This window comes from Theropithecus gelada, chromosome 16 (genome assembly GCF_003255815.1).
Source record: "Theropithecus gelada isolate Dixy chromosome 16, Tgel_1.0, whole genome shotgun sequence".
In the NCBI taxonomy this organism is placed as follows: Eukaryota; Metazoa; Chordata; class Mammalia; order Primates; family Cercopithecidae; genus Theropithecus; species Theropithecus gelada.
Genome location: NC_037684.1, coordinates 22,954,692 through 22,980,414, shown reverse-complemented (window position 1 = coordinate 22,980,414; position 25,723 = coordinate 22,954,692). Strand labels below are relative to the sequence as shown.

The 25,723-nt window shown below is 41.8% G+C and overlaps 2 protein-coding genes across 7 annotated transcripts in view; one reads left to right on the top strand and one right to left on the bottom strand.

Moving 5' to 3' along the window:
* The window catches only part of LUC7L3 (LUC7 like 3 pre-mRNA splicing factor), a 34,968-nt gene extending 22,922 nt beyond the window's left edge, over nt 1-12,046 (top strand). The window contains exons 7-12 of one of the 5 annotated variants that reach the window (XM_025361306.1): nt 188-349; nt 1,250-1,533; nt 2,395-2,555; nt 6,336-6,476; nt 6,582-6,687; nt 8,037-12,046. In XM_025361306.1, the coding sequence (XP_025217091.1) occupies nt 188-349; nt 1,250-1,533; nt 2,395-2,555; nt 6,336-6,476; nt 6,582-6,687; nt 8,037-8,070 (888 nt within the window). In that variant the 3' untranslated portion in view covers nt 8,071-12,046. Of the gene's footprint in view, nt 1-187; nt 350-1,249; nt 1,534-2,394; nt 2,556-6,335 lie in introns of all 5 variants that reach the window. The other 4 variants (XM_025361309.1, XM_025361305.1, XM_025361310.1 and 1 more) reach the window with 4 other exon arrangements.
* A 4,538-nt stretch (nt 12,047-16,584) lies between these two features.
* On the bottom strand, nt 16,585-23,106 carry ANKRD40CL (ANKRD40 C-terminal like). 2 transcript variants are annotated; one of them, XM_025363292.1, is made up of 4 exons: nt 23,012-23,106; nt 22,422-22,561; nt 18,962-19,122; nt 16,585-17,048 (listed from the first exon to the last, which is right to left on the bottom strand). In XM_025363292.1, exons 2-4 carry the CDS (start codon nt 22,459-22,461, stop codon nt 16,905-16,907), a joined length of 345 nt encoding a protein of 114 aa, XP_025219077.1. In that variant the 5' UTR covers nt 22,462-22,561; nt 23,012-23,106; the 3' UTR covers nt 16,585-16,904. The 2 variants fall into 2 exon arrangements, with proteins under 2 accessions (XP_025219077.1, XP_025219076.1); XM_025363291.1 differs by having other exon boundaries at nt 16,597-17,048; nt 22,422-23,093.
* Nucleotides 23,107-25,723: the final 2,617 nt, after the last annotated feature.

Here is a 25,723-nt window from a genome sequence, read left to right as displayed (position 1 = left end):
AGTTAGTTGCTGTTGCCTTAAACGTCTCTCTTTAAAAAAAGTTGACCACTTGTAGCCCAGTATTACTGATTTGGGGAAATGGGAAAGAGCAATTCACACACATTAGAAATCTTTTCTAAATGTTGAGTACTTGCTTGAGATTTGTTTCTCTTCCTCAGATGTTCTTGTAACTGATTTATCATTTTAGACAATTGAAAGTTTTGCTGCACAAGAAAAACAAATGGAAGTTTGTGAAGTGTGTGGAGCCTTTTTAATAGTAGGAGATGCCCAGTCTCGGGTAGATGACCATTTGATGGGAAAACAACACATGGGCTATGCCAAAATTAAAGCTACTGTAGAAGAATTAAAAGTAAGTTTTTTTGTTTGTTTGTTTGTTTTGAGGCAAATTCTTGCTCTGTTCACCTAGAGTGCAGTGACGTGATCTCAGCTCACTGTCACCTCCACCTCCCAGGTTTAAGCAATTCTCATGCCCCAGCCTCCTGAGTAGCTGGGAGTACAGGCATGTGCCACGAGGCCTGGCTAATTTTTGTTTTTTTGTTTGTTTGTTTTGTTTTTGAGACAATCTCACTTTGTCACCCAGGCTGGAGTACAGTGGCATGATCTCACCGCAACCTCCACCTCTGGGGTTCAAGCAATTCTCATGCCTCAGCTTCCCGAGTAGTTGGGATTACAGGCATACACTACCATGCCCGGCTGATTTTTGTGCTTTGTTAATAGAGACGGGGTTTTGCCCTGTTGGCCAGGCTGGTCTTGAACTCCTGCCTCAGGTGATCCGCCCTCCTCAGCCTCCCAAAGTGTTGAGCCACTGCGCTCGGCCAACGTTAAGTTTCTTCTAAAGATACATTTTAGCTATTTAAAAAAAAAAAATTATTTTAGCTATAGCTACAGCTTTTAGCCATCACTAGCTATAGATAAAAATAACTATATTTTAATATGGCTTAAATGGAGATATGACCCTCTTATTGATATTTTCCTATGTGTAATTATTTGAAGCATTGTGAGTTCCTGTGAATTTTTGCTGTTTATCGAACTATGAAAGCACTTGATTTTCTTAACTCTCGCATGCCAGAAATTTGGGAAGAATATATCCTGAGGATTTAGACAAACAATACCCTGTGTATGTACATGGTGTTGGAATGTCTACATTTCCCTTAAGGGCATCAATTCCATAAGTTGGTCTACAGATTACTTCACATTAGTTGACCATTGTTAGTTACATTTGTATAAGAATCCAACTTGATTTTTCTAGGAGAAGTTAAGGAAAAGAACCGAAGAACCTGATCGTGATGAGCGTCTAAAAAAGGAGAAGCAAGAAAGAGAAGAAAGAGAAAAAGAACGGGAGAGAGAAAGGGAAGAAAGAGAAAGGAAAAGACGAAGGGAAGAGGAAGAAAGAGAAAAAGAAAGGGCTCGTGACAGAGAAAGAAGAAAGAGAAGTCGTTCACGAAGTAGACACTCAAGCCGAACATCAGACAGAAGATGCAGCAGGTCTCGGGACCACAAAAGGTCACGAAGTAGAGAAAGAAGGCGAAGCAGGTATATATGGAACACCTAAGACTGATGTCCAGCTCATAATGAGTGTGCAATAACAATAATAATTACTAGTATTATTCCTCAGAATGGTAGTTGGGAAGCTCTTAAGCATCTTTAAGTGATAGAATGGGTTGTGAGAGCAGAATCAGTGAATAAAATAGTTCCATTTTCGGGGCAAGTTCTGTGCTATTTCCCACCTGTCTAGGAAATTTCACACAATCTTTTTACAGTTAGTGTACCTGATGGTCTCTTAAGTGCTTGTCTTACTCATTCCAAGAAATAAAATATGAAATCAGCCATACTGTTTTAATTATAACTACAAATTGAAGAAGTCTTTTTTTTTTTTTTTTTTTTTTTTTTTTTTGAGACGGAGTATCACTCTGTCGCCCAGGCTGGAGTGCAGTGGCCAGATCTCAGCTCACTGCAAGCTCCGCCTCCCGGGTTTACACCATTCTCCTGCCTCAGCCTCCGAGTAGTAGCTGGGATTACAGGCGCCCGCCACCTCGCCCGGCTAGTTTTTTGTATTTTTTAGTAGAGACGGGGTTTCACCGTGTTTGCCAGGATGGTCTCGATCTCCTGACCTTGTGATCCACCCGTCTCGGCCTCCCAAAGTGCTGGGATTACAGGCTTGAGCCACCGCGCCCGGCCGAAGAAGAGTCTTAAAGAGCACAACGATAACCATCTTAGCACTATTGGAGATGAATTTAGAAATATTTTCAATAATTTTTAGTTCTTAAGATTTCTAATGTAAATAGTTTTAGAAAAAGGGTAAGTTTTGCTTAGTCTTGTTAATTAATAATATCTACTTTAAGGCCTTTACTCATTGTAATACTGGCTGAAGTTGCCTTTTGGTTTTTTATTAAGAAGTAGAGATCGACGAAGAAGCAGAAGCCATGATCGATCAGAAAGAAAACATAGATCTCGAAGTCGGGATCGAAGAAGATCAAAAAGCCGGGATCGAAAGTCATATAAGCACAGGAGCAAAAGTCGGGACAGAGAACAAGATAGAAAATCCAAGGAGAAAGGTTAGTTTATATGAGAATTCAGTTCATTAAGAAACTGTTTTCACACCCTAATTGCCCCACTCACTTTTCTCCAGACACAGGCAAAGATCCATTTCATTCATACTCCTTTTTACTGTGAGGAACGCCATTCAGTAGGAGACAGGCATTCTTTCCCCGTCTCCTACTTAGATTTGTGAAAATGACAGTTTATCTGGTGTTTTGATGTTAAACCGCATCTTTCAGTTGATAACCTGAAGGTTTTTCATGTAGATTCTTTTAAGTATTATATTAACTTTCAGGGTTATTAGGCGTAGGATTATATTACCTTGGTTGTTGGCTACCCTTTTTCTTTTCTTCACACTGCAGTGTTTCATAATGTGTCTTATAAAAGTAAGTGTACATTGTTGCATTAGTCTTCATTTGTAGCATTCATTTAAGTTAGTAGTTAACATCTAAGTCCCTGGAAGTTGAATTGCTTATATGTATCTTAACCATGTTTTCAGTGGGATCAACATGCTCTTTCCCTCTTTTTCTTTTTCTTTTTCTTTTCTTTTTTTTTTTTTTTTGTGGCATCCCATTAGCTGATGTACTGTGCTGTTAGCACTTTTAATGGACTTTTTAATTTTGTGTGGAATGTTTTCACAAGAATATTCTCATCTAACTTAGCCTTTATTGGAAGATAATTCTGTTAGCCATTAGGCTCTCCTTTCTGAATTTTGTGTTCTCCAGATTCTTTTAGTGTCTTTTATTTTGCACTGAATGAGCTGTTGTGCTTTGCATGGTTTTAGGAATGAGAGAAGGGGCCTATTTCTGATTTTCTCAGCTCTCCTTGTTTCATTTCATTCTACCTGTCTCCATGTTTAATCACCAGCAATAATATATGTGCTGCTATTTAGGTTTATTATACTAGTCTTTTATATGTTGTTTATTATATCCTTCAATAGAACTGTTCTGGTGTTTTGTTTTTGTTTTTCCTCTAGACTCAGCTAGAACTAGCGGCACAAACCATGGATATATTTTTTGGCCTCTGCTTTTGTTTTCTTAAAATAAGCGCAGTCTTTTTCTGAAATATTTAACATATATTGGCTTTTTCTGTAATGTGGGAAAATGTTGAAAACTTACTGCCAGACGTGCTAGTGTTTGCCATTCAAGTTGAGAACTCGCTTCTCTGATTCAAAAGGCAATTGCTACAATGGGTTAACTGATTTAACATTAGATTTAAGAATGTTTTACCCAATCTTTTTGCAAGACTTTCTGTGTAATTTATTTTTGGGTTGAGAGGTCAACTCTCAAGAGCCAGGTATGACTGTCAGGTCAAATTAATAATATTTGTCTTGAGAAAGTTTTTAGTTTTACATTTCCTATTGTTAGCTTTAGTTGCTCTATTCTGTGTTATCATTTGTGCCATTTAAAATTGTTGGGTTGATTTTTAGGGATAAAAAGCCTTCATAACTACTTGAAGTCAAAGTTGAGTAGTAAATGACACTGGCCTGACTCAAAACAGGCATATTTGTGTAATTTCTGGATAGAGCAAAAAGACGTCCAGAGTTGCTTACCTTTAATCCTAAAATTGTAATGATGATGACATGAAATTTAGTAAAGGTTTTTGTTTGTTGTTTTTTCAGACAGGGTCTTACTCTGTCATCCAGGCTGAGTGCAGTGGCACGATCACGGCTCACTGCAGCCTCCACCTCCCTGGCCCAGGTGATCCTCCCACCTCAGCCTCCTGGGTGGTTGGGACTATAGGTGTACACTACCATCCTTGGCTAATTTTTTTTTTTGGCGGGGGGTGGGGGGTAGAGATGGGGTTTTGCCATGTTGCCCAGTCTGATCTTGATCTCCTGGGTTCAAGCAATCCTCCTGCCTCAGTCTCCTAAAGTGGTGGGGTTATAGGTGTAAGCCACCATGTCTGGCCCCTAGCAAAACTTTTGTTTAAGCAGAATAAGCTGAGTTATGTTTAGATTAGCAACAGACAGGGATTTTCCATGTGAGACTTGGTGGAAAGAGAGAAGATACTGAGAAAACTGTATCAGTCTTGTCTTCCATAATTGGGTATGCTATGATAGAGTTAAACATTGGAATCTCTTTTAGAAGTGATATAATTTATTGGCATTTTGAAAATGCTATGTAAAAATTAATTAATTAAAAATCAGTGTGCAGATGAGTGGATGAAAAAAAAAATACAGAAAAGAAACTACCACGTAGCCATCTAGGTAGCCATCTAGGCACTCTTATAAATGATTGAAGATCTGGACTTTGGAACCAGTTGTGAGCCACAGTGGGCATATAATAATGGCAAATGAGAAAGAGCAAGTTTATTACTCCAGGTGCTATGATAGAAGCAGTTTATCTCACTCCACAAATGAAAAGTGGTTTCTCACACAAAGCTGTCGGCAACCAGTGTAAGGTGCTCTCTTTGTCAAGAGAGTGTCCTTTTTTCATCTATAGCCCTAAAATCCACCACAAATTGTGGATGTCCTTAGGACTATTAAGATCTACCATATTTACATAGGGCAGAAGATAAGATTATTGGACTGACTACTAGTCCTCTACGGGACAACAAGACGACTCTTCCTCATTGAAGCTACCTGTGCACCGGAGAGGCCCATAAGGCACAAAGGGAGGACTTTCCCACAAGGTCAGTTAGAGCCCACTGTCCTGGCACAGTTCTCACAAGTGGACAGACAGACATGAAGCAAGTCTTGCACTTAACTACTTGGACGTGGCTTGTGTATTTTGCAAGTGTTATGGACTAAATATGCTCTTTTACATAAGATCTTCAGTTCTCTTGAGTGGGTGCCCCTCCCATACCATATTTTGTTTTCATTACCATCTCTCTTTCCTAGATATTTGGTGGTGTGTCTTCATAACTGTGCAGAAATTATGTAGAGGGTTCTGTTTCTCTTTAAAATGTCTTTTTGTCTTATTAACTACTCTGCCAGAACAGCTATTCTTAGTAAGGGGAAAAGTAATTTTTCCAGAAAGTTTCTAGTTGACTTTAACATTTTCTGTAGAAATTTTTTGTTGGGGGAATACTTGGAACTGAAAAGGCTAGACTATGCTTGCTCTGTGTACCACTTTTACCTCTAGTCTGAGGTCTTACCCATCCAAAGAATAGTAGAGGAAAAAGTTGTTTACCTTTTTCATTCTTCGTTTGCAGCTGAGTTGAATTTTAATTTCTCTTTTTGGAAAAACAACTCTCAGATGGCATATATATGACTTTTCTTAGCAAGGCACAAAAGTTCAGTTGCTTAGATTGGGATTTAAGATCATTTTCTTTCATTAGGCTTATCCTTCTTGGATATTCAAATATATATATATGCACACACATGTTTTTTGCATTTTAAAATATGTAATTGTATTTTTAAAAACATGCCTGTTATAAACGTTCAACTTTTTCTCACCTTTTGGGGTCACCATTTTTACCCTTCTAACTTAATAATTGAACCTCATGTGAACATAGTTTTGTATGCTGTCTTTTATACCTTTCCCAGTGCTTTTTGATGTTTTTTACCCACAATGAAATTTATTTAAATATTACATTCTGCAGTGTGCTTAATAGCTTCTCAGCAATTGAGAGAATTTGCCCACTATTTTACCTTTTGCTTCCTTGAATTCCCCTTCCTGCCTTCTCTCCCATATATTGCAAATTTTGTCCCTTTGGTAAATTCACCAAACTGTTGCTTGCAGTCTGTGAGAAATGATTGTCTCTCATCTCTCGGTTGTTTCACTTTTTTTCAAAATCATGTCTTTATTGTATTTTACTTTAAAATCCATGGTCAATGTCTTCTTTTATGGCAGAAAAGAGGGGATCTGATGATAAAAAAAGTAGTGTGAAGTCCGGTAGTCGAGAAAAGCAGAGTGAAGACACAAACACTGAATCGAAGGAAAGTGATACTAAGAATGAGGTCAATGGGACCAGTGAAGACATTAAATCTGAAGGTGACACTCAGTCCAATTAAAACTGATCTGATAAGACCTCAGATCAGACAGAGGTAAGTGTATTGTTTCTCACTTTGATTAGGGCTTTTTGTTACTGTTTGACAGTGCAGCGTAAGTATGCACAGATGAAGATGGAACTAAGCCGAGTAAGAAGACATACAAAAGCCTCTTCTGAAGGAAAAGACAGTGTAGTCCTGCAAAACATTTTGAGGTACATTGTTTTGTCTCAGCTATTTTGTAGCAGACTCGTGCCCCCATTAGTGTGCCTCTTTGGAAATTATTGCCCACATTTGTAATATAGTCGCCATTGAAAAGTTAATTATCCTTTTTTTAGGGATTTTGCTGTCATTTCTTTTTTTTTTTTTAAAAAAAAGGTTTAACTTTTTTTTTTTTTTTTTTCTTTTTGGTATTAAGTCCATCTTGTGTTGGTACATTGGCAGAGACATATGCTTTAAAAACTTAAATATTTCGGAGGCACATGTTGGACTACTTTGTTTTAATTAAACTGCTAGTATTTCTTTGTCAAGGATGTTTCTAGTTTTTTGCTTTATTGCCTTGCATTCTAATGCAGTTTGTTCTGTAACTCGAGAGCCAGTAGCATTGGATTGATGGAAGTGTAGGGTTTATGAATTATTGCAGCTGACTACCATACCTCACACAGCGTTGGTGTTGTGAGCGGCCCATGAAAAGCCAAATTAAAAATCAAGGATTCAGTCAAACTAAGCAGGTACTCATGCCAGGTACTCCTTTCTCTACCCACATCCATGTTTGAATGCTATTGCCTGTGATCTTTACGCTTAACTGTTGTGTATCTTTTTTGTTCTTTACAAGAAGTGCAGAGGGGTTTTTTGTGTATTGCGTGAAAACTTACCAAATGTTAACAGAATGGAATTTTTTTTCAACTGTATGTAGGGCTGCAGTGGTGGCCAGAATTAGATATCTTTAAAGAATTTTAAATACAATAAACACTTCATATTATTCGCCTTGTTACACTCAATGCAATTCTCAAGTCTATAAGAGGTATGTGCTTAATATTTCCTACTGTGTAGGAGAATTTGCAGTCAGCCATAGGTATGTAGGAATAGTCACTCACTGGCTGATACATTTAAAGCAGCAGGGTGAATAGCAAGAACAGACACCTTCAGTTTGTGAAATCAAAGAACTGATGCACTATATAGAATGAATTTGGGTTTTTTAAGAACTATTAAAAGTTAGGTACTGTAAGTGTTCTTAAAACCTGTAAACTTCATTCTGTGGGCTAGTGGCGTGGGACAAAATATTCCTAATGAAAGGAAGTACCAATTAGTTTATTTGTTGATGGCATTCCTCTTTTGGGAAAGCAATGTAAGATTATATCTGTGTGTGTCATTCACACGTAGGGGAGCATACACAGGCACATGGCTTTAAGAACCACACTGATGCCTTGATAATTAAAAAGAATACAAGCATTCCATATACACATGTTAATTAGCAGTTAGTGACTGGGCCAACACTTTCTCATAAAAATTGGCCTTTTACATGTTGTCTAATTATCATTTTTCCCCAAATTTTGCGTTGTAGGACTACTGTTCGAAGATTTTTGGAAGAATACTGAGAACGGCATAAAGTGAAGATCGACATTTAAAAAATGAGGTGAAAGAAAGCTATAGTGGCATAGAAAAAGTATAAAGCTCAGTTAGTTTTTTTATTATTATTATTATTAAAAGTTAATTCAGGACTGATGTGACCTACCAGATTTCAGAACATGTGTTAATAGTATATATGCCACTGAAAACTTAGGTCCTGTATCATACTTTTTTCTTTAAGACTTTTTAAGAAATATTACTTAAACATGTGGCTTGCTCAGTGTTTAATTGCAAGTTTTCATTCTTGGACTTTGAAAACAGGATTAAACGTTAGTATTCGTGTGAATCAGACTAAGTGGGATTTCATTTTTACAACTCTGCTCTACTTAGCCTTTGGATTTAGAAGTAAAAATAAAGTATATCTGACTTTCTGTTACAAAGTTGATTGTCTCTGTCATTGAAAGGTTTTAGTATTAATCTTTTTCTAATAAAGTTATTGACTCTGAACTAGTCCCCTGTTTTAAATACAAGAGTTACACTATCACTAGAGGTGTTGGTGTACAGTTTTATCTAATTTGTTCTGTTTAAGACTAATTTTTATAGAGTTTCTAATGTTTTAAATAATGGTGCTTCAATTTTAGGTGGTTATGAATAAATTTGAATTTTGCTTTTAATAGCAAAGATGTACAGTGAACTAGAATATATTTTTACATCCCTGAGAAATTCCTTTAGTAGAAAATTCCAAGTATCCTTCTGACAAGCACTCTTTAGCTAGCTAGCTATGAAATAATGATGTAGAAAAGCTTTCAAGTGCTAGTTTTTGTTAAGTCCTGTATCAAGATTTCTTCTCACCCGGTCGTGTCAGTTTATAAATGTACTTGTGTATAGGGTGTGTAGTATATATGGCAAGGGTTCCCCCCCCAAAATGATTATTTTTGTGTCACATCTAGGAAAACTGGCAGCATGTTTCTATCTATAGCCAGCTTCTTCAACTGTATAAAAGTATTCTCTCCAGCTACGTATATACACACGCACATATATATCATAGCAATTCCTTGTGGTTTATAACTTTCAAATACTGCTATCAGTTTATAGGTAAAGAAACTGAGTGTGTTAAATGATGTACCCAGGGAGGGTCTTGTGGCTTCATGTTTATGGATTTGCTAGGTCTCTGTCTCATGGTCCACTGCCTAACTGTTAAGACAGTGTGTTGATTCTAATAGGCATGATGAATTGTTAAAAGAATTTACTAAAATCTCTTCCACCAAACTTTGAAAAATAATGAAGCCCCCACTTTAGAGGCTCTGTTGGAAACAATGCTGTGGAGACAGAGCCCTCCTGGCTCCCCAGCTGATCCTGGAGATGCAGCAGTAGATGAGTGGGTTATCTCTGAATTTGTAAGAGATGATTCCCATGAGGATTAAGATAAAATGGGAGGTAAAATCTAACAAACACAAAGATAGCTCCCAGGCACTGCTTTGTGTAGTTTGACAAGATTGTGGTTGTAGTAGCAAAGGACTTAAAATGATAGTTTTTAAACCATATTCCGTCCCTAAGTATTAAAAAATCTAGGAAGTTATTAAAATACAAGATTTGTTCTGCTCTGTCTCCTCTAGAATCAACGTCTAACTTAAATGAAGTATAATCAATGAGCTCATATGAAAAGGCTTCCTCTATGGACGCTTAGATCTATTATAACTATTGAAGTTACCTGGGATTTGGGGGCGGTGGGAGGAGGACCTGCCTCCTCAGGGCAGCTATGACTAAGACCTGGCTTTAGTATGGAGAGAGACCTAGAAGTTGAATTTTATACCCAAAATTGATGTGGCTGAAGAGGAACTGATTCTTGGTAACCATCTCATAAGAATCCAGTATTGAGACCAGTTCAGTAGAAGAAACAAACATTTCTGCCTTGCAGACCAAAAAGTTATTAGTTGGGGAATATATATTTTCTCTTTGGAAAGTCTTTAAGGGGAGCAAACCAGTTTTAATCAGATTGCTTGGGAAGTTTGAAATCTGCAATCAGTTGGTCTTAAAAAAAAAACCAACAACTTTATTTTGGAAATTTAAAGACATGCACTAAAGAGGAACAATATAATTAACCTCTATTAACTCATCACCAACAAGACTCATGACCATTCTTATACTTCATGAGTGATTGTATTTGTATCCACTGTCCCCTATTATTTTTGAGCAAGTCTCAGACACACCATTTAATCTGTAAATAATTCAACATGTAACTCTAAAAGACAAAGACCTCTTAAATAACAGTTCATTAGTATAAAACAAATTGGGTAAACTTTTGTCAGTCATCAAACTATATAGCACTGGTCCAATAGTTTAATTTCCATTGAGCCTTTCAAGAGCACCGACCAGTCTGCTGTTCAAGACATCCTCTCCTCTGGAATGTAGAGATGATACATATCATGCTTCTTTTTGTTAAAACACTTTTTTTCCCCCTTCAAACACAGTCCAGTCATTTTTCAGTTTGGGTTGAAACATCCTTCTTGTTTTCTTGATCTTGAGCTTATAATAACCTAGTCATACTGCTCAGCTCAGATATTTTTACCCCCTCTCCTTAGGCATTCTGGTTCCTTAAATATAGTTAGTGTCACAGAGGATAATCAACCTTATTTCCGAGGTCTGAGAACACTTGACCACATTGGTTGAGCTCAGCCACCTTCTGATTGAAGTTTTCAGAGTTGTAAGAACTGAACATTTTTATGGTGGAAGTTCTCTGAGCCCTCATCCATTCTGTTTTTAAAAATGCATTGCCGATGGGCTATGTGAATATGTTTTTAAACATGTTATGTGCATGAAACATAAAACACCTGAAGTTATTATTATGTATACAATTCTGTGGGATGGGACTTCATTCAGGGTTAGTTTTCAAGTTTGATTTCCTGAGGGATTTTTTAGTTGTTTGTGAAAGAACCCCAGGTCTACTTTTGAAATTTTGTATTATAATTGTAATGTTGCCCATGGTTAAAAAAAAAAGTGTTTAGTGATCTGTCTCCTATTACTCCTATCCCTCTGTTTTTCCTCTGCAGGAGCTTGCTGCTGTTAACAGTTATTCTTCCAAGTAGTTTCTTTGTGGGGAGATGGGAGGTGGGAGAAAATATAAACATTTATGTATAGATCTTTCAAAATATATGACGGTATACACATATCTTCTGAGTCTTGCTGTTTTTACCTGGTAATATTTAGAAACATTTATTTTGAGATAAAGGAGACAGCACTTTTAAGTTGAACCTGTAGTTTTAAAAAGTACATTTCAAGTAAGCCAAAGCAGAGAAGTAAATGTATTTTTCATTGTTGTATCAGAATTTTGAATTTACTATTTTAAAAATTCAAGAGTTTTGTAGCTGATCTATTTCCTCCCCTCAGCCATCCCAAATAGGTCATTTGTCAACAGATTTAAGAATGTTTAGGAACAACAACTTTGGGAAACGGGAAACAATTTGGCATAAGTGGGTGTGCCATAACCTCTCATAGCCATTCACTCTCGGATACATACCCTAGAGAAGCTCTTACACATGTGTACCAGGGGATGGATTTAAGCATTGCGTGTAATAGGAAGAAAAGAAGAAAAAACCTGGGAAGACCCTAAGTGTCCACCAACAGTGCGTTGGATAAATACTGTGGGTATATTCCAACAGTGGAATTCCACAGAAGTGAAACTGAACTGCAGCTCTGTATGTGAACATGGACAAAACTCAACAACAGAAGGATCAAAAAAAGCAAAGTCAGAAGAAGACATCACTGTGGTTCCATTTCGATGAAAGTCAAAAACAGGCTGTCAAATACATGATAAAAGGAAATGATTAAGACAACATGTAATGTTAGCCGTTCTGACGGAGGGAGAGGTGATCATGAGGGCAGAGAGGGGTCTTCAGAGGAACGGGCGAGGGTCTGTTTCTGAAGCCCTGTGGGCATTTTCTTTTTTAAGCTGTATGTTTATGTGCTTTTGTATGTACGATATTTCTTAATAAAATTTAAAAAGAATGGGAAAAAGTCTTGGTGCAGGTAGTTACTAATAGATATATAAGCTGTAGTGTATTTCATAAAACCATCAGTGAGTGACAAATTTAAAGATACTGTTTCTTGAGTGCCCAATTTAAGGTTTTATTTTGTTTGAGACAGGGTCTCACTCTTGTCACCCAGGCTGGAGTGCGGTGGCACGAGCTCAGCTCACTGCAACCTCTGCCTCCAGGGTTCAAGCCATTCTCATGCCTCAGCCTCCCAAGTAGCTGGGATTGATTACAGGTGCGTGCAACCACACCTGGCTCTTTTTTTTTTTTTGTATTTTCAGTAGAGACAGGGTTTCACCATGTTGTCCAGGCTGGTCTCAAACTCTTGACCTCAAATGATCAGGCCCACCCCGGCCTCCCAAAGTGCTGGGATTACAGCTATGAGCCACTGTGCCCAGTCTTCAAATTGAGGTCTTAATTGTAGTTCTTAAAAAGCTAGAAATGGCGACAAGAGCAAGACTCCGTCTCCAAAAAAAAAAAAGCTAGAAACAAGACCTAAATGTATGTTTTCTGTGTGATATCTTATTTTCATCTTAACATAATTTCTACTTGTCTGCCAGCCAGGGAGCTGATGCTTTTGTTTTCCTGTCTAAGCAGCTTCCAAAGAAGCTTTTCTCAGATTTATGCCATTCTGGGAAGGAAAACTGCTGGACTGTGCTGTACTCCTTTCCCTGGCCCAAGTTAGATTGTCACTTCAGAGAGGCTGCTGCTTTGGCCTTGTTCTAATTTTAGTAGGGGTACCGTGAACACAAAAATGTTTACTCTTTAAAAAGAGGAAAGTGATGGAAATTTGAATTGCACTTGCAGATTCATAAGGCTTATATAACTAAGGCCCTACGTCAGTTCACAGTAGCCCTGTTACCCCTCAACTATGCCCCAGGTAAAACTTGGATCCCCTCAGTATGAGCATAGGGCTTGGTTGTGAGTTCGTCCAACACACATCCCTGAGTGTTCCTATGTGCTGTGGAGTAACTGATACCTTTGGATACACCAAGGTGCAGCTTCAGCCCCCTCCACTATGGAATCTGTCCTCACTGCAGCAGTGGCACCCTCAGGGCTGTGCCTTGTACGTAGGACTTCTGAAAGGGGAGTGGAAAGGGGTAGGGCTGTGAGTTACTAATCACCCTATTAAAAGTGCACAGAGGTTATGAACAACTAAGAATTCTAGGTCATTTCATATTTCAACCTAAATAGTTCTGGGACTTCTCAGGATGGCATTTTGGTACCTGATTAATTTCACTTAAGGCCATTTTAAAAATCTGTGGAATTGGCCGGGTGCGGTGGCTCATGCTTGTAATCCCAGCACCTTGGGAGGCTGCGGTGGGTGGATCATGAAGTCAGGAGTTCAAGACCAGTCTGGTCAACATAGTGGAACCCCATCTCTACTGAAAATACAAAAAAAAAAAAAAAATTACTGAGCATGGTGGCGGGCCCCTGTAGTCCCAGCTGCTTGGGAGACAGGCAGGAGAATCACTTGAACCCAGGAGGCAGAGGTTGCAGTGAGCCAAGATCGCGCCACTGCAGTCCAGCCTCGGTGACATAGACTCTGTCTCTAAATAAATAAGTAAATAAAATCAGTGGAATTGCACCCTACTCAGGGATTAGTTTTTTATAATCAATGCATGAGGTGAAGACTAATCAAATTACTCTTAAAGCTTTTCAAATTTTGTTTTACTGATAATCTGCAGCCTTAAGACTTACTTGTGTTATAGAAAATGAGTTTTGGCCGGGCGCGTTGGCTCACACCTGTAATTTCAGCACTTTGGGAAACTGAAGCGGACACATCACATGAAGCCAGGAGTTCGAGACCAGCCTGGCCAACATGACAGAACCTTGCCAAAATTTTTTTTAAAAAATTAGCTGGTCATGGTGATGCATGCCTGTAATCCCATCTACTTGGGTGGCTGAGGCATGAGAATCACTTGAACCTGTGAGACAGGTTGCACAGTGAGCCGAGATCGTGCCGCCGCACTCCAGCCTGGGTGACAGTGATATGTGCCCCCAAAGTTTTTTTTTTTTTTTTTTTTTTAAGGAAATAGGGTCTTGCTATGTTGCTTAGGCTAAACTCAAACTCCTGGGATTACAGGCGTGAGCCACTGTGCCTGGCCTCAAAGTTAAAAAAATGGAGTTTAGACACTGAGCTGCACTCTGCTGAAGTGCTTCTGTCACCTTGTTCCCGGAGGCCGCAAATAATGAGCAAGTTGCAGATGGTCTCAAATGACATTTTCTGAATGAAACAGGACACGCTTATTATTATTGGAACCATTTTTCTCTGTTTTGAACAGTTGGGTAAGATAAATCTTGATGTGCTGCCTATGTGTCCACTGCTCTTCATCAAAGTTGAACTACTGAGAAATTGGAGTTGAAGGAACAGTGGCTGACGGCATGTGCTGGGATGCAAGTAAGACATTATGCTTTGGCCATAAGGAGTTTTGGTATTTTATGTATACCTCTCCCACAAGGATTAGAGATGACTTCATGGTCTAGGAGGAACAGGTATGTAAAGAAATGACAGTGTGGTGTGTGTGAATAAAAGTGGGTAGATAGGGTCAAGCCATTGCATGAGCCTGTACAAGGTGCAAGCAGAGTTATTAACTAGAATTTGGCAAGGAAGCTGACCTGGAAGGATCCTAGGGAGTGTGTTAGGGAGGAATGTAGCATGGGATGTGATGACAGCTCACTTTAGACGTATGTGAGGGCACCAGCTGGTGTTTCGGTTTATTTAACAGACCAGTGGTATGGGCTGTGCCTCGCCTACTCTGTAAGTGGTATGTTAAAAATAGTCTCAAAGGTGTTAATCGTTGTTGACTGGGCATAGTGGCCATGTCTGTAATCCTAGCCCTCTGGGAGGCCGAGGTGGGAGGATCACTTGAGCCCAGGAGTTCCAGACCAGCCTGGCCAACATAGTGAGACCTTGTCCTTTTTTTGTTTTTTGAAACGGAGACTCACTGTGTCTCCCAGGCTGGAGTGCAGTGACGCGATCTAGGCTCATTACAACCTCTACTTTCCAGGTTCAAGCAATTCTCTTGCCTCAGCCTCCTGAGTAACTAGAATTACAGATGTGAGCCACTGTGCCTGGCCAAGACCTCGTCTTAAAAAATAAAATTTAAAACATATTTGGACAGATGCGGTGGCTCACACCTGTAATCCCAGCACTTTAGGAGGCCGAGGCGGGCAGATCACTTGAGGTGAGGAGTTCGAGACCAACCTGGCCAACATGGCAAAACCTCGTCTCTACTAAAAATACCAAAGTTAGCCAGGCATTGTGGAGCATGCCTGTAATCCCAGCCATTTGGGAGGCTGAGGCAGGAGAATTGCTTGAACCTGGGAGGTGGAGATTGCAGTGAGCCAAGATCGCGCCATTGCACTCCAGCCTGGGTGACAGTGAGACTCCATCTCAAAAAAAAAAAAAAAAGGCATTATTTACTCAACTCAGAAATCATGCCATTTTGTAGATGAATTTTAAAAAGTGTAAACAGGAAGTGATAGTATGGGGACACGTTTAAAAATGAGGACAATTGGCTGGGCACAGTGGCTTACACCTGTAATCCCAGCACTTTGGGAGGCCAAGAGATCACTTGGGGTCAGTTCGAGGCCATCCTGGCCAACATGGTGAAACCCCATCTCCACTAAAAATACAAAAATTAGCCGGGTGTGGTGGCACATGCCTATAGTCCCAGCAATTCAGGAGGCTGAGGCAGGAGAATCACTTGAACCAAGGAGGTAGAGGTTGCAGTGAGCCGAGATCACGCCACTGCACTCCAGCCTGGATGACAGAAAAAGACTCTGTCTCAAAAAAAAAAAAAAAGTAAAAAAGTTAGTGGGGCCTGAGCACAGTGGCTCACACTTGTAATCCCAGTACTTTGGGAGGCTGAGGCGGGTGGATCACCTGAGGTCAGGAGTTCAAGACCAGCCTGGGCAACATGGTGAAACCCCATCTCTACTAAAAATACAAAAATTAGCCGGGCATGGTGGTTCATGCCTGTAATTCCAGCTACTCGGGAGGCTGAGGCACGAGAATCGCTTAAACCCAGGAGGCAGAGGTTGCAGTGAGCCAAGATCATGCCATTACACTCCAGGCTGGGCAACAGAGTAAAACTCTGTCTTAAAAAAAAAAAAAAAAAAAAAGGAACACTAATAGAACTTGTGTTGCCAAGTGGGTCCTGGCTTTCCCAGCACCATCAGCTCACCCTGCCCATGTGGGTTCACGTGAAGAGACCCTGGCCATTTGTCCTGACTGAATCTCATAAAGCACACCTATACTCATCAGGATTGGGGCACAACTCTACAAAATAAACTACCCTTGTTGTAAATATACCTTGCGATGTTTTTTATAGCTGTTTGTCAAAACCCTGAACTTAACTCTTCTCCTAGCCCAGAGAAATTGGAGATGAGGAAACATGATAATTTCTCACAGTTCAAACATGAAGTTAGGCAAATTGGTATATACATCCAGACTTCATTATTTATGAAATAATGATTTCAGTTTTTTATTCCTAGGATCGATTATTCATTCATTTATTTATTTATTTCAAAAGAGTCTTGCTCTGTTGCCAGGCTGGAGTGCAGTGGTGCAGTCTCAGCTCACTGCAACCTCTGCCTCCCGGGTTCAGGCGATTCTCCTGCCTCAGCTTCCCATGTAGCTGGGACTACAGGTGTGTGCCACCTCACCTAGCTAATTTTTGTATTTTTTTTAGTAGAGACGGGGTTTCACTATATTGTTGGCCAGGCTGGTCTAGAACTCCTGACCTCAGGTGATCTGCCCACCTTGGCTTCCTAAAGTGCTGAGATTACAGGCATGAGCCACCACGCCCGGCCATTCCTGGGATTCTTTAATAAGTCATTTTTGCAGCTTTGCTATTATAGCAGGGCCTTTCTGTCAGAGATGGTATATATTCTGTCAATCCGGAGCTTCCATTTTTCATTAAAATGAGTTCCACTTCCTGAGAGTCCTGCAGTCTTCGAATGTCGTTATCCTTAATGTGGAAAAGAAATTATATCATACTTAATAAATTTGAATGTAATAGAAAGACTTAATATTAATATTGTTCAGCATCTTGGGTTCTGAACCCATATTTTTTTTTTCTTTTGAGACGGAGTCTTGCTCTTGTCACCCAGGCTGGAGTGCAATGATGCAATCTCGGCTCACTGCAACCTCTGCCTCCTGGGTTCAAGTGATTCTCCTGCCTCACTTGCTCACTGCAACCTCAGCCTCCTGAGTAGCTGGGATTCAGACACACGCCATCATGCCCAGCTAATTTTTGTATTTTTAGTAGGGAGGTTTCACCATGTTGGCCAGGCTGATCTTGAACTCCTGATTTCAGGTGATCTGCCCACCTCGGCCTCCCAAAATGCTGGGATTACAGGTGTGAGCCACTGCGCCCGATCCCTATAAGACAATTCTGGTGTTTTGGTTTTTTTGTTTTTTTTTTGTTTTTGAGACAGGGTCTTGCTCTGTCACCCAGCCTGGAGTGTAGTGGCACAGTCACAGCTCATTGCAGCTCCAACCTCCTGGGCTCAAGCAGTCCTTCCACTTCCACTGCAGCCTCCCAAGTCTACCACACCCAGCTAATTTTTGTATTCTTTTTGTAGAGACAGGGTTTCAGCATGTTGCCCAGGCTGGTCTCAAATTCCTGAGCTCAAGGAATCCACCCACCTCAGCCTCCCAAAGTGATGGGATTACAAGCATGAGACACCACACCCAGCAGATTTTTATTGTTAAGGTATCTGGAAGGCATGATCATCCTTTGACATGTTTACAAGGAATATACACTATCAGCCAAGAAGCCAGTAAGAATTGCCAAAGGCACAGCAGCTCACCACCTGTTATCCCAGTACTTAGGAGGGTGAGACCAGGGGTTTGAGAACAGACTGGGCAATATAGCAAGACCCATTTCTAAAAAAAAAAAAAAAAATTAACAGAGCGTGGTTGTGTGTCCCTGTAGTACCAGCTACTCTGGAGGCTAAGATGGGAGGATCACTTGAGCTGAGGATTTCGAGGCTGCAGTGAGCTATGATCATGCCATTGCGTTCCATTGTGGGTGGCAGAGTGAGACCCTGTTTCAAAAAAATAAAAAACAAAAAAATTGCCAAAGGAATTTTGAAAGCTTTAAAGAAAAATTTTCAAAGAAATAAGATTTCCTTTCCAAAATTAAAAATTAAGATCTGTATTTTGAATCTGGGAAATATATAAAAATGCAAAACAATTTTTGTTTGCTAATATTTCAAATGCTTAGCAAACCCACGCTTTGCTAAGCAAACAAGGACGGGTTTGTGTTTTCTTTCCTGAGGACTATGTCATTTTATGTTAACCAGTCAGTTTTGCAGAGATCGGTAGGGCCAAAAGCACTCGACTAAAGTCTTAAATTGGGGAGTCACTTGTCATTCAGAGGTTTGGTTTTTTTTGAGACAGAGTCTAGCTCTGTCACCAGGCTGGAGTGCAGTGGTGCTATCTCAGCTCATTCACCGCAACCTCCGCCTCCTGGGTTCAAGCAATTCTCCTGCCTCAGCCTCCTGAGTAGCTGTGATTACAGGCACCCGCTGCCATGCCCAGCTAATTTTTGTACTTTTAGTAGAGACGGGTTTTCACCATGTTGGCCAGGATGGTCTCCATCTCCTGACCTTGTGATCCCCCCACCTTGGCTTCCCAAAGTGCTGGGATTGTACTGGCGTGAGCCACTGTGATCGGACCATTCAGAGGTTTTCAAAAGGTTTATGGATTAGATGTGCAAATCTTAAAAGCGCGGGATTGAAAATGACCTAGCTACCATGTTTGGCCATTCTGCAGCCAGGATTTCTGGTGTCATGAAATGCAAAAGTGTAAACGATTGGCTCCGAGAACATGATGTCACCCACTGTGATTCTGCATTTAGAAACTCTTAACTCTTACCTTTCTGAGCAGTGTGTTTGGTAGCTTTCTGATCTTCTCCACTTGTTCTGGGTTAATCCCCAGTTCACAGCAACTCACTTTTAGTAGGTTTTGGTAACTCAGTTCTTGCCTCTTCAGTTCAATTTCAATGAAGTCATTTTCTTTGGGGTTCTGAATTCTGACTTTAAGCACAAGCTCTAAATCACCCATAAATTCAAATACAATTTGTAAAGGAAACAAAATACCCGTTAGAGATTTTCATATCTATTATTATGGCATAAATAATCCTAAAAACTGAATGTTAAGTAGACATGGAGCTTTCACGGGCACATACACACTTTGCATTAGCTGAGGCTTCTTTTCTTGGAATGTTGGGCAAGCTCCAGGATGTATGCCCCCATTATATCCACTGAAAACAGAAAGCTTGCAGCTTTAAGCCAGCCAAGGATTTAAAATATGCAATGGATATTTAAACACATCACCCTTGGGCAATACATAGCAGGCGCCCATACCTTATCTGGTAAGCTTCAGGGAAATGTATAGCCCTGGGGGCCCTGGTGTCCTTAAAGAAGCTACTGTGCAGAGGAGCAAATAGCTCTTGAGATTCCTACCCACCACCCCCACTCCTCCAGAAATAGGATAATTCTAGCATCTTTTAGGACAATGGCATTGTATTCCAACTTAACTGTCCTGAGAAGATACAGTATGAACTAAAAGTCCAAATGGAAACCAGAATGTCAGTTTGGCTTTGCTACATGGTCACGTAGGGGCTGAGTCTTCACCTAGACAGATGTCGTTGGGTTTCCTGTTATCACTTGGATCCATTGGCAAGTGTGGATTTGTGCCTTGTTGTTTATATTCACTGGCGAAAGAATCAGGAGAGAGCTGAGAAGGAGCAGTACCTCACTAGTTGGCTGTCCGCCGGACAAAGGACAAGGATGCCCCACTTCCATTTCCTGCCCTGCAGCTTATCCTCCCCTTCTCAAGGGGAAAGGCAAGTCAGGAAAAGGGCAGTAATGACTTTCAGTCTTGAAGAGTAATTTTCTTTAATCACCACCCAAATCATGAAAAGGAGCTGAGACAGTATTTTTAAATGGTGCGTAATCTGGGGAAGAAATATTTATAATCTCTGTGCTTAGCTCAAGTTTTTACTTAAATATTTTTGGCACAGAGTGCTTTATGTCTTCAGTTCTCTAGCAGAGATACACAGTGAGGAGGGTGCCTTTATAAGGAGAGATTTTCTCACCCAGAGGGAAGGGAAAGGAGTGAATATTTAAAGCGCTTTGCATATGCCAGGCCTTTTGCGTACTTCTTTCTTTCTTACAATATCCACTGAACATGTTGAAAGCCTGCTTTGCACCAGGCACTGGGCTAAGGCCTGGGGAAATAATATTCAAAAATCCCAAAGATGTCTCTGTCCTCCTGGAGTTTGCAGGTTAGTAGAAGAGACAGATGTTAATAAATGGGAAATCAGTTGTGGGGGGGCATGATGAATGTGCAATACACAATACTTTGAAAGCATGTTAGGGGTCAAGGGAGGCCTCCGTGAAGGTTGATTATTGGAGCTGACATCTGAAGGACGAATAGGCTTAACTAGATCCAGAGGGCAGAGGAGGTGAAGAGCTTTTCACAGGACCCTGTGGAGAGTTCAGGATGGCTGCAGGGCAGAGAGCACAGGGGGACTGAGTGTCAGACAGGCTGGCAGGGGCCAGTTAGTCCAATTACGTAGCTCCTTGTCACATGAGATAAGATACGCAATAAGGTAAAATATACCCTGGATTTTGGAGGCAATAAAAAATTTTCATACTTATATGTTGATATAATGATTTGTATATAGTGGGCGAAGTATATTATCAAAATTAGTTTCACCTGTTTTTACTTTTTAAAGCGTGGCTACTAGCAATTTTAAATTACATATGTGACTTGCGTTACATTTCTATTGGGCAGCATTGGTCTAGACGAAAGGTTTTGGTCTTTGTCTTAAAACACCACCAGGCCATTCTAGTTTTTAGCAGAGAGCTGTCATAATCAGACTTGAATTCTGGAAAAGAGAAAATCCTCACTGTCCGCAAAAGAATCTTGTGGGGTATGGACATTATTATTTTCATTTTCAGACAGGAAAATTGAGGCTGAAAGGGGAAGTAATTTGTTCAGGTTGGTAAATGGCCAGACATGGATGTGACCAGGGCCAACTACATAATTTGCAGAGCCGAGTGCAAAAGGAAAATGAAGAGGAAACCAATTTCCCCTTCTCACAGCCGCTGCTGTAACCCAGGGCAAATGGGTGACGCCCAAGGTATTGCGACCTCCCCACTGGAACGCGCCAACTAGCTGGATGGGGGTGGGTGAGTGTGTCCAGGGCTGCCTGCCACTCCTCAACTTCTGATCCTTGTTTTGCCTGGGCAAAGGTGACAGCGGAATGAGGGACTCTGGCAGAGGGTTACAGCAGTGGTGGGGCTGGTCTGGGTGTGGAGACCATACGCATGAGCTGAGGCTCCAACTCCCAACCCTGGCACATGCTCCATTGTCCCATCTGACTCCACTCACAAAACACGTTCAAGGCTAAAATTATGATACATTTCAAGTCAACAACCACAGAATGTTGAACCCCAAGCCAGGGCCTTTCTGAATGCAAGGCCCTGGGCAACTGCACTGATTATAGCCTTATGAAGTCAGCCCTGTTTGTGCCACCCTGCCAAATGCCTCCAAGGAGAAGAGACGCTCCTGCCCAACTCAGCCCCTTCCCAGAACAGGAATAATGTCCCCTCCCCTAGTGAGCGGGGATCTGCAGTCTTCTCTTTGCCTTTCAGTGCTGGACCCTGGAGGTGGCTCAGGGCTGTGGCCCCTTCTCAGGCAGCCCCTGTAGCAGCTGGGCCGCAGCCCACCTGCCAGTACCTGACCTGATACCGATACCGGATACAGATACCTGTACCTGACCTGAAAGGAGGCCTTCCTGCCTCACTGCTAACTCACCCAACACACAGCCCGAGAACTTTCCCTGCCCCCTCCACTAGGTTTGAAAGCATTTTATTCTGTGATCAGTGTCCAGCTCTGTGAATGGACAGGGTCTCATAGAGGTCACAAAGCATGCCCTTTGCACTCAGGCAGATTTGGGTCTGAATTCCTCTGCCACTTGGCAAATTTGATACCTTGGGCAAGTTATATACCCTCTCTGATCTGAAAATGGGGTTAACCATCCTACCTCACCAGATCGTAAGAAGTCGATGACAAAGTACAACTTCCTAGCAGTGGTAAGCACCAGTAATTGCTGGCTGCTATTATTATTTATTGTCGCTATAGACACTTGCTTCCTTCTGAAAGGACCTTTGGTCTAGTTGCTCTGCTTTTCACTACCCCACTGGCAGAGTGGGGGAGGACACGGGGCACTGCTGGAAACAGCCTCACCCCTGTCCCAGCCTTCCCCAGCCCCCTGCCCCATCCTCCTTGAGGACCATGTTGGGAACAGGACTCCCAGACTCACCTGCTGGCTTCTCCCCGATATCCTGTTCCGGTTCAGCCATGAGTCACCTCTGTAGTCCGTCAGATGTGCAGCCCCTCTCGCATTTATGCACAAGCTCCCAACCAAATGAAAAGCACTTTCTACAGCCTCAGCACACCTGTCTGCAAGGCAACAACAGTGTGTTCTTACCAGCCCAGTGAGATAGCGCAGGGTCATTTTTATTTTATAGACAGGGAAAAGGAGGCTCCAGAGTGTGGCATGATTTGCACAGGGTGAGGCCAGTGAAGGAAGGTACTGAAGTTCAAGGCTCCAGACTCCCTTCTTAGGCTGTCTCCACTGGAAGATGGTGCAAACCAGTAGTACCCACCCAAGGGAATGGTGCCCTTCAGAGGGGAGGCCTGAGAGGCACAGCAGGCACCCAGTCAGACCTGAGAAGGAGGCCAGGACCTCCTTGGAAAAGGTTGGTAGCTTCTTCATCAGGGGTAAGAAAAACCAAACACTTTGTTTCTTGGTTTGAATGGAATCTTCCTCCCCATTTCGCTGTCTTTTCTCCCAGCCCCTTCCTTAGCAGCTGTGCATGACAAGAAAGAAGCAGAAAGACCCTTCCATACCTGGGAAAATGACCTTGTTGATGATCCTGGATCCCCTGATTCTAGACATCAAAATGGAGGAGGCAGAGGCTGGAGCAGGAGGTTCAGTGAAGAATGGGTGGGGCCGGTCAAAGTCCCCAGTGAGGCTGCTGCCTCAAAGGCAGCCTGAAGACAGGAGGAGGTGCACAGATAGGAACCCAGATGTTCGGGTGACACTCACATTTCATTTAACCCTCCAATGACAAAAGACAGGCAAACAGACGGGGCATCAGGGTGGGCCTCAGCATCAAAAAACTAGAGGGAGCTGGCTGGGCATGGTGGCTCACGCCAGTAATCCTAGCACTTTGGGAGGCTGAGGTGGGTGGATTGCTGGAACTCAGGAGTTCGAGACTAGCCTGGGCAACTCGGTGAAACCCCGTCTCTACTAAAATACAAAAAATTAGTTGGGCGTGGTGGTGTGCGCCTATAATCCCAGCTACTCAGGAGGCTGAGACAGGAGAATCACTTGAACCTGGGAGGCAGATGTTGCAGTGAGCCGAGATCGCACTATTGCACTCCAGTCTTGGCGACAGAGAAAGACTCTATCTCAAAATAAATAAATAAATAAGTAAAATTTAAAAAAACACCAAAAAAAAAAAAAAACAACAACCAACAACAACAACAAAACAAAACAAAACAAAAGCAAAACAAAACAAAAAAAGCCGGAGGCAGCTATGGAGATCGTAGCCCACCGGCTCTCAAACGTGGTGTGCATTGAAGTCACCTGGGAAGCTTTAAAAACTGTGGATGCCCAGGTCCCACCCTATAAAGAGTCTGATTTAGTTGGTCTGGATGCAATCAGAGCCCCAGAACCTTCAAAAGGTTCCCAGCTGATTTCAATGTGCAGCCAAGACTGTGAGCCACTGATTTGCCCAAACTGCTTAAAGGAGCAAACAGGGAAACTGAGGCCTTAGGAAGTGAAATATTTACCACTAGTCACGTGGCCAGTCAGGCACAGGCCTGGCACCCGACCTGGGTCACCTGGCTGCCAGGCTGACGCTGTCTTCCCAGCACGCTGGTGTGTCTTTCTGCAAGAACAGGGGAAGGGTGGGGTGGGGCAATGGAGAGGCGGAAGTAGCAGGGATCCCCTGGCCTGGACTCTGAGAAAATGCACTTTGGCCAGCCTGGCTGCCAGGGTGTGGTCAGCCATAAAAAAGGCATCCTGGGCCTCCTCCCCTGAGTGGGTGTGGCTACAGGTGCAGGGAAACTGTAGACAAAAAGGTCTGGCACTTGAGGGGAAGCCTCAGTTCATTCTCACTTTGCTCACCTGTTCAGTCCATTCATTCACTCCCCGTTCACTGATTCACTCATTCACTCACATGTTCACTCAACAACACTCATTTTTTTCTTATTTAGGGGAACACACTTTCTTCTTTTAATTTATTTTATTTTTTGAGAAGGAGTTTCGCTCTTGTTGCCCGGGCTGGAGTGCAATGACGGGATCTCAGCTCACTGCAAACTCCATCTCCCAGGTTCAAGCAATTCTCCTGCCTCCGCCTCCCTATAAATAGCTGGGATTACAGGTGTGTGCCACCGTGCCCAGCTAATTTTTGTTTTTTTTTTAGTAGAGATGGGGTTTTGCTATGTTGGCCAGGCTGGTCTTTAACTCCTGACCGCAGGTGATCCACCTGCCTCGGCCTCCTCAAGTGCTGGGATTACAGGTGTGAGCCACCGTGCCTGGCCTTTTAATGAATTTTAATGTTTAAAATTAAAGTATTACATGTTCTAGTTTAAAAAAAAATCTACTGGTACTAAAAATCAAGGTAGATTAGGAAGGAAGAAAGCAAAGTGTGTTGGGGGGGACAATCAACTGCCACACAGGCCTTATCATATGACTTGTTCCATTCATTATGCTGGGCATTTAGTGGGCCCTTTTACCCATGTATTAGTTTTGCGTGTGTGTGAGCCTGTGAGAGGCAGCTTTTAATTCTGATATAATTTCAAACTTACAGAAAGTCGTACCAAGAGTAGTGGCTCATGCCAAGGTGGGAGGATTGCTTGAGCCCAGGAATTCGAGACCAGCCTGGCCAACATGGTGAAACCCCATCTCTACAAAGAATAAAAAAAAGAAAGAGCTTTTCTTCCCATCCATTCATTCATTTATTATCATTGTGAACTCATGGATTCTTATTTTATTCAGTGGGTCATAATCCATCACTATCATGATCTATTTTGATGCTTTAATCATCCCAACGTTGTCCAGCATTCTGTCCTAACAGCTGTTTCCCATATCCTTTGACATATCCCCATTATTTTGTGAGCACTTTCTTTTTTTATTTTATTTTTTAGTCAGAGTCTTGCTCTGTTGCCCAGGCTGGAGTGCTGTGGTGCGATCTCAGCTCACCGCAACCTCCGCCTCCTAGGTTCAAGCAATTCTCCTGGCTCAGCCTCCCGAGTAGCTGGAACTACAGGCATGCACCACCAGGGCCAGGTAATATATTTTGGTGTTTTTAGTAGAGAGGGAGTTTCACCATGTTCGTCAGGCTGGTCTCAAAATCCTGACCTCAAATGATCTGCCCTCCTTGGCCTCCTAATGTGTTGGGATTACAGGCGTGAGCCCCTTCACTCGGCCTGTGAGCGCTTTCTTATTTCCTGGCACATCAAGATGTTCTGGGTTCCACTATATTTTCCCTGCCCCAGCCCTGCAATCAGGCCTTTCTTCAAGGAGCCAGGTTCTTTTCCATGAGGCACAGG